This window comes from Triticum aestivum, chromosome 2B, assembly GCF_018294505.1.
Source record: "Triticum aestivum cultivar Chinese Spring chromosome 2B, IWGSC CS RefSeq v2.1, whole genome shotgun sequence".
Taxonomy (NCBI): Eukaryota; Viridiplantae; Streptophyta; class Magnoliopsida; order Poales; family Poaceae; genus Triticum; species Triticum aestivum.
The window spans coordinates 731,818,870-731,826,706 of record NC_057798.1 but is presented as its reverse complement, the minus strand read 5'-3'; the positions used below and the strand labels follow the sequence as shown (position 1 = coordinate 731,826,706).

General features: G+C 47.1%; 2 protein-coding genes across 2 annotated transcripts; both read right to left on the bottom strand.

Annotated features, from left to right (window-relative positions):
* Positions 1-312: 312 nt before the first annotated feature.
* On the bottom strand, positions 313-1,171 carry LOC123042344 (RING-H2 finger protein ATL43-like). The gene has a single exon (XM_044464819.1). The coding sequence runs from the start codon at positions 1,169-1,171 to the stop codon at positions 587-589; it is 585 nt and encodes a 194-aa protein (XP_044320754.1). The 3' UTR covers positions 313-586.
* Positions 1,172-4,169: 2,998 nt separating this feature from the next.
* LOC123047015 (ribosomal RNA processing protein 1 homolog) lies at positions 4,170-6,049 on the bottom strand. Its single transcript, XM_044470494.1, has one exon. It carries the CDS (start codon positions 5,978-5,980, stop codon positions 4,313-4,315), a length of 1,668 nt encoding a protein of 555 aa, XP_044326429.1. The 5' UTR covers positions 5,981-6,049; the 3' UTR covers positions 4,170-4,312.
* Between the last annotated feature and the right edge of the window lie 1,788 nt (positions 6,050-7,837).

Below are 7,837 nucleotides of genomic sequence, written 5' to 3'. Positions count from 1 at the left end.
CCTTGTACCCTGAGTATTTGTAATAAAGAGCTGATTTGTTCTATACCAAGCAGTGTCGTATTCCAAAAGACCTGAACTCTGCGCTGGAATAATACGGGGTGTTCCGGTCTCCCTAAGCTGAGGCGCCACAGCTTAGCTTTAGCATTTAGAGGTAACAAATCTGATTTTTGTAAGCTCTTTATTTGCACGAGCTATTGTTACTAACCTACGTGGAGATTTTCAGGGGTTCTTGTATGTCACGTGACAACTCCAAAACTATATATACACGCGTGTTGTGCACTTTACATACGAACGGTGAACGCCCGCCTAGTATAGCTATCAAAAAGCCCGCTCCCTCCGGCCGGCCGGCCGGCGACATTCCGCGCGTGCAATGGAGCAAGATCATGAACGAATGACGGCCGTCAGCTAGACCGCACAGTGACGGCTACCGAACCCCTCGTGGCCAACCACCGTCCCTCGGTCAGTCACGCCGGTCGGTGCACCACAATCTGCAGCTCAGCCTGACCGGCGTCGAGCTCGGGTATCACGGCGAAGGCGTGCATGGTGACCCGGAAATGCATCGGTCGAATGCCGCTCCCTCGGTTGGTCACGCCGGTCGGCGCACCACGATCTGCATCTCCGCCTCGCGGGCCGGATACCACTCCGCGTCACCGTGATCCGCGCCGGCCTCCAGCTTGGGGATCACCGCGAATGCGTCCTCCTTGCCGACGCGGCGGCGGCAGACGGGGCACGTCGAGTGCGCCTCCAGCCACGTGTCGACGCAGTCCGCGTGGAACGCGTGGCGGCACTTGGGCAGCACCCGGAGCAGCTCGTCGGCCGCCGCGTCGAACGCGCCCAGGCACACCGCGCACTCCGGCTGCGCGGCCGCCGCGGCGCCGCCCATGTCCCCGAACCTGACCACCGGGAGCGCGTCAACGACCGAGAGGCTCAGGCCGGAGCAGCACCGGTCGCACGTCGACGACGCCCGGAACCCGAGGCCCAGGCGGCCGGCCGCGCCGCGGGCACCGCGTTGCCTGCAGTGCTTGGCGTAGATGAGGAAGAGGAAGAGCCCCAGGAGGACGCCCGTGAGCACGCCCACGATGATGGACACGTCCGCGCCCGGCGGCTGCGGCAGCGGAGGCGGCACGCCCAACACGTCGGCGGCCGGCGTGGAGGACGCCGACGACGGCATCGCTATCATCTCGTGTCGGTCATGGGCGGCGCGCCCAAGTCAAACCATTCGAGGGAAAAGGAAAAGGTTGTTGCCTGGCCCGGCGTACGAGCGGTGCAGGGCGTGCGAGCTCCTGGCGCGAGGGAGGTCAGCCGGCGCCTTAAAAATAGAGGAAAGCTATCTTTGATCTGTAGCTAATTTTCGGTACTTCCTTTCGGAAATTGGACTGCGAAATGGTGTGATCAAATGGTCGTAGTATCGTCTACCACGCTAATTTTCCCAATAATAATACAACTCATTATTCATCTATTGAAACCACCCAATGTGACACTACAACGTCGAGTAACTGTACTACTCTCTCCGTTCCTAAATATAAGTTTTTGTAGAGATTTCACTATGAACCACATACGGATGTATGTAGATGCATTTTAGAGTGTAGATTTACTCGTTGTGCTCCGTATGTAGTCTATAGTTCTATAAAGACTTATATTTAGGAATGGATGGAGTATATAATAATGACGAGCGAATCAACTGACAGAGATGTAACGAAACAGCGTTGACGGGCAGTATCGTCCGTTTGGCATTGAATGTGCAGCTGTTGATGTTTGGAGGGCGTCGAAGGGGTCACAGAGAAGCTTTATGCTGAGAAAAAAAGAAGTGAAACGGCATTAAGGTTTTCATAGGTGCAATGGAGGTATCTAGGGCTTAAAAATAGATGAAACCATATTTGGTCAGGTTAATTTTTAGTAACTGCTCTCGAATTTCAATTTCTTAATGTAAGTTTGCCGAGATGATGCGACCAAGTGGCACTACCGTATACCACACAGAAAAACTTATCCCAATCATACAACTCAAAATAGACGAGTTCAATCACAATTCACAGCCGATGAGGATGAATGAATAACTCAAAGAAAGATACTGTAACAAAATAGCTTTTCCACTATCATTAAGGATGACAATGACACTATGTTTTTGTCAGCAGCGGCACTGAAGCTCAGGCTGAAACGACACCCTGCAACGGCAAGTAGTAATTTTGGAGGACTGAAAGTTCCAGCTCAGAGATGATCAGCAACAGACAGAGAGAAATTCGGCATGATCTAGACAAAAGTCTGAACACAGCAAAGACAACATTGCGGAAGATAGCAAAATGCATACAATTGCTAGTCACACGACTGATAAGATAAACCAACACAATTTAGTCACCAAATTCAACACTAAGCTTGTGAGTTTTGAATGTAAGATTACATAGGTACTCCACCGTTCACAAATATAAGATGTTCTGAATATTTCAATATGTGCTACATACGGACTGAAATGAGTGAACACAATAAAAGGTGCCTGTATTACATCCGATTCAGAAAAAAGTTATGCATCCTGGGCTCAGAGTTTTTGACAAAATAACCAAAGACATCATTGTTCATATGATCCAAGTAATGCAGTCTGAATTGCAAGATGAACTTTACAGGTACAGATTTAATTTACCCCTAAATTGAACCAAAAGTTGCAGAAGCTATCTAGTTGCTCATTTTTTCGGACCAGATCAACACAGATGCATGACCCATAACAGCGATTTAACTACTTACCACAAAAATCTCATATAACATCCATCCAATATAGACAATCAGGGGGGGTATCGCCCAAGACGCATATGATTGTTAGCCACCAAATTTGACAATGAGCTTGTGAGTTCAGAATGTAAGATTACATAGGAACATCCTAGGCTCAGGGTATTTGAACAAAATAACCTTACTACCTTAGACATCATCATTCATACAATCCAATTAACTCATATTGAATTGCAAGATGAACTTCACAAGTATTACCCATGAATCAAACCAAAAGTTGCAGTCTTGCAGAAGACATCTAGTTGGTCATTTCCCAAACCAGGTCAAAACAGATGTACGACCCGTAAGAGTGATTTAACTACTTACCACAAATCCATTAAAAATCATCCAATATTAAAAAAAAACATACATCCAAATATATTAGACAGAAGCAAAGTATACTGACAATCAGGGGGCATGGCAATTAAAGTATACTGGCAGAAGCAAAATATACTGACAATCAAGGCTCAAGGGGCATGGCGATCAAAGCATACTACAGAAGCAAAACATACTGACAATCAGGGGCCATGGCAATCAAAGTATACTGACAGAAGAAAAATATATCAAGGGCTATCTTCATCATGCAAGGCTTCTAGATTGTGACGTCTAATCTAACTTAAAAGGAAACATCAAGGCACAAAGAGAACAATCAGCCTGATTCGCCACTACCAATACGAGATTGCGGCTGCAGTCTGTAGAAAGCAGCCCATGAGTATTGCCCATCAAAATATACCGACAATCAGGCACAAAGAGAACAATCAGCCTGATTCGCCACTACCAATACGAGATTGCGGCTGCAGTCTGTAGAAAGCAGCCCATGAGTATTGCCCATCAAAAGGAAGCAAAATATATCAAGGGCTATCTTCATCATGCAAGGTTTCTAAGTATTGTTATGTCTAACTTCCTCCAAAGGAAACAACGTGGAACAAAGAGAACAATCAGCCTGTCTTCAGCACTAACAATATGACATTGCATATGCAGTTTGTACTTTGTACGAATCAGTCAATTATAAATCATGAACTGCACTAAGCCATTGCCATGATGCAAATGAAGTTAGAACCAAAAGGGAATTATCAGAGAGCGAAAAATCAAAAGGGCTCTGCTACTACGAAATCATCACATGATTATCAAGAATGCACTATGACAAGCACTAAGCCATTGCCATGACGCAAATGAAGTTAGAACCAAAAGGGAATTATCAGAGAGCGGAAAATCAAAAGGGCTCTGCTACTACGAAACAATAATCATCACATGATTATCAAGAATGCACTATGACAAGCACTAAGCCATTGCCATGATGCAAATGAAGTTAGAACCAAAAGGGAATTATCAGAGAGCGAAAAATCAAAAGGGCTCTGCTACTACGAAACAATAATCATCACATGATTATCAAGAATGCACTATGACAAGACACATAATTAAGCAATCCATAAATAATGCAAAGGTAGCAAGCCAACAGTGTATAAGACTACCTAATGGAGAAGAATTAAGTTATGATGGGAGCACAATTTAAAACGCAGAATGGTACGGCCAACATGCCATCATACATTCAAGTGTTTCACGCAGAGAAGGTTTGCAACTTCCGCAAGCGCTTCACAGCCGAGGAAGGGCTCTTCTTCAACAACTTCTTTGCAGACTTTGCTTTTGCCTTTGCCTTCTTCACCGGAGTGGAGCTTTCCTTTATAGGCCCAGGCCGAACTCCACTTTTTAGTGCACTCCCTCTTGGAGTAGCAGATGGTGGTAGCCTCAAGCACTGTGGTGGTAAAGGAGTTGGAGGGTTCCAAACTAGATTACTCTTCATTGAGAACCTCACTTTCTTACCACTCTTATCTCCATCCTGAGCAGGAACATTACCTTCGCTACCAACACCTCCACCAGAAACTTCTGATGACCTATCAGAAGATTTTGAGCGCTTCCTCTTCTTTGCCACTTTAGCAGTAACTGGTGTCACCGGCATCCCGGCTTCTGCAGCAGCCTTCTCAAACTGCTTTTGAAGATTGGACATCAAAGCCTCATCAAATGTAATGGCATCAGTGTCATCGCCCATCTGTTGGTCCTCTGATGTGGCATCTATACTCTGCTCACTGCTATCCCCTCCATCACTATCCTCAACCTTATTTTTCTTCTTCTTTTCTTTTTTCTCCTTCTTGTTCTTGTCTTTCTTCACCTTCTTATCTTGCTTCGGAGCCTTCACCTCCTCCTCCTCCCCACCTTCAACTAATGCAGCCTTCTTTGCCTTTTTCTTCTTCCTCTTCTTTTCCACCTTTGCCTCATCCAAATCCATGCCATTTTCTACCACTGCCACCATTGGCACCTGAGTGCCCTGAAACTCTGGCTCAGAGATCTTAACCCCAGACAGCTCCAATCCCTTTTCGAGCTTAACAAAAGCATCCCTCAGCCCAAACACCACTTTCCGATTTCCCTGCACGGTCTCAGCACTCGCCCCAATATCCAGGAACCTCTTGCTGAATCCAAACAACAGCCCGACCTTCCCAAGCTTCTCCTCCACGCTCCCCTTCTCCGCCTCTTCACCTTTCCTCGTCATCTCAAGCAGCTGACTGCCGCTCTCCAGAAACCTCTCAAACAAGCTGGACCTGACCTTACTCACCAGCACCCTGTCGGTCGACTTCTCCAGCACAGTGAAGAAGGGGGCCAACAGCAGCTCCATCGACTGCAAGCTAATCGGGAGCACGGGCAAGATCTCGTCGAGAAACACATCGGCGACATGGTACCCGAGTCCACGACCGGTGGCGTTGTCGGCCTCCGCGAGGACGGCCTTCTCCGAGATGACGGCCACGATCTGGGCGGTGACGTCGGGCGCGAAGGAGCGGGCGCCGAGGAAGAGGAAGGCGTGGTGGAGGAACCGGCGGTTAAGGAGGTAGAACTTGTCGAGGCGGTGGACGTCGATGGCGGACCACTCGCGGCGGATGGTGGCGAGGTAGGCCGCGAGGAAGTCGGCGGCGACGGCGGGCGTCGCGGCGGTGGATACGGCGGCGGCGAGGCGGGAGGCGAGGTCGGCCTGGTAGAGCGGCTTGTCGGCGTGCCAGAAGCAGAAGAAGAGGCCCTTCCAGAGCTTGAGGAGGTCGGTGGCGGAGAGATGGGGCGCGGAGGCGGGGAGGAAGTCGGCGAGGAGGTGGCGGACGGCGCGCTCGCGGGCGCCGGTGTTGCAGGAGGCCAGGCGGCGCGTGATGGCGGCGGCCTCCGCGGAGGCGGCGGCGGCGGCCATGGGGGCGGGGGCGGGGGTGGGGTGGGGAGGAAACAGGGGATGGTGGAAGGAACAAACCCTAGCGTTCGATTCGGGGAGGGTCTCGGCGTTTGAAATGACCTCGTTTCGTTTTTTTATTTTCCGGTCCGGGTCGGGTGCCCGTGTAGGTCGGAGTCTGACAGGCGGGCCTGGACGTGGGGTCAGTTTAGGGAAACAGGGGACGTCAGGCGGGGAAAGGATATGAACCATGGATTTTTCGGTCCACTCCCTTTCGGCTCTAGACCGCTTTAATTTGATTCGGGTTTGGCTCCCTGTTCATGGGAATTTCCTTTGATTCATATAAACCATCGTCCTATGCTAAAGGACTACCAGAACACAAAGGCACCATTGCCACACCGTCTATCCAGAGAGAGAAAATGTCGGAGATTTGGACTATATACATATATAAAGAATAGATATTCCTGTTGTTTTCTTAAAGCTCTCGAAATGCGGATTTCCTGAAAAAACGGTACTATTGGAAACCTTTTGTTATTTTAACCCTATATAAAAGCGATCAAAGATTTCCTTTTTATTTTTAAATCAAAATTTGTTGGATTTGAGCAAATCTTATAATAAGAAATGGAAAGTACCGGTAGGTGTTTGGTTCTACCGGTGGTGGCCGGAAAAGCATCAAAGAGTTTGTCGTGTAGTGATGTGTGAGAGGTGGAGAGGGACATGAGTACAAGTAGTACCCCTTCTGTTCATATATATAGGGTCTAATACGTTTTTTGAGGCTAACTTTAACCACATGTTAAAGTAATAATATATGACATGCAAATTACAAAAAGCATACCGGCAAATTCGTACGTGAAAGAATCTTTCAATTGTATAATTTTCACACTATACATATCATATACTATTAATCTTATCAATAGTCAAAGATAGTTTCAAAAACGCATTAAACCCTATATATATGGATGGAGGGAGTATCCAAGAACAAATTTATCCCGCAAAAGGAATATCATCAATATGTAGATTGGTACTAGAAAGAGGCTCGCAAGGAAGATATGTTGTCTCGTGTTGTGTACCGTCAGCCCAGGTTTGACCCATCGTTCATTTCCAGCCTGATCGAATATAGCAGACCTAGGTAAGTTTATGTAGAGTGTGCGTGCTTGTGTTCTGTGGGTGAGTGTATGTGAGTGTCTTCGATTGTACTGTGTTTAAAAGAACTTCTAAAAACAGGTAAGTTTGTGGAGCATCGGACGTAAAAACACTAGATGAGGCTTGTGGACGACCAATTCGATCTAATTAGATGGCCACGAACGTCAAAACGTTTTGAGCAATATATTTCGCTCCATTATACTGTTCCTAATATCATGCATTTTTGCCACACTGTTCTTCCATTTTCATTTATTATCATAGAAAAAGAAAAATGAAAGAAAAAAACTAGAAAAAGGAAAAGCATAAACAAAAAAAGGAAAAAATAGTGAAATAATAGAAAGGAAAAGAAAACCAAAAGGACAAGGAAAGGGGCAGGCCATCCCGAGGGGCAGAGTAAAAAGAAATGGCTTTGCTAATCTTAGCCGATTGAGATTTAACAGTCTCAGTCGATGCTTTAGTCGTTCGTTTGTCCTTAAGATTCAGGTACAAGGGATGTGTTAGATCCATGGGAGCAGCTTGCTAATGGTTACCCCTTGAGGGACAACCGCAAGGGTCACTTTTTTTTTGCGGGGTCACTTTCGTGGCGTTGAGCACGTCAAGTGGTATATCCAGGTGACTCCCAGTGTCGCACTCTAGGTGTACCATCGGGATTTTTTTTGTCTTTCTTTCTGCACATGTTTTTAGATTTTACTAGCAAACATACTCGTGCGTTGCAACGGAAGAACAAAAAATCATGTG

Excerpts from the sequence above, each read along its gene's own strand:
- LOC123042344 (XM_044464819.1), bottom strand. The coding sequence starts at position 1,171 with ATGCCGTCGTCGGCGTCCTCCACGCCGGCCGCCGACGTGTTGGGCGTG.
- LOC123047015 (XM_044470494.1), bottom strand. The coding sequence starts at position 5,980 with ATGGCCGCCGCCGCCGCCTCCGCGGAGGCCGCCGCCATCACGCGCCGC.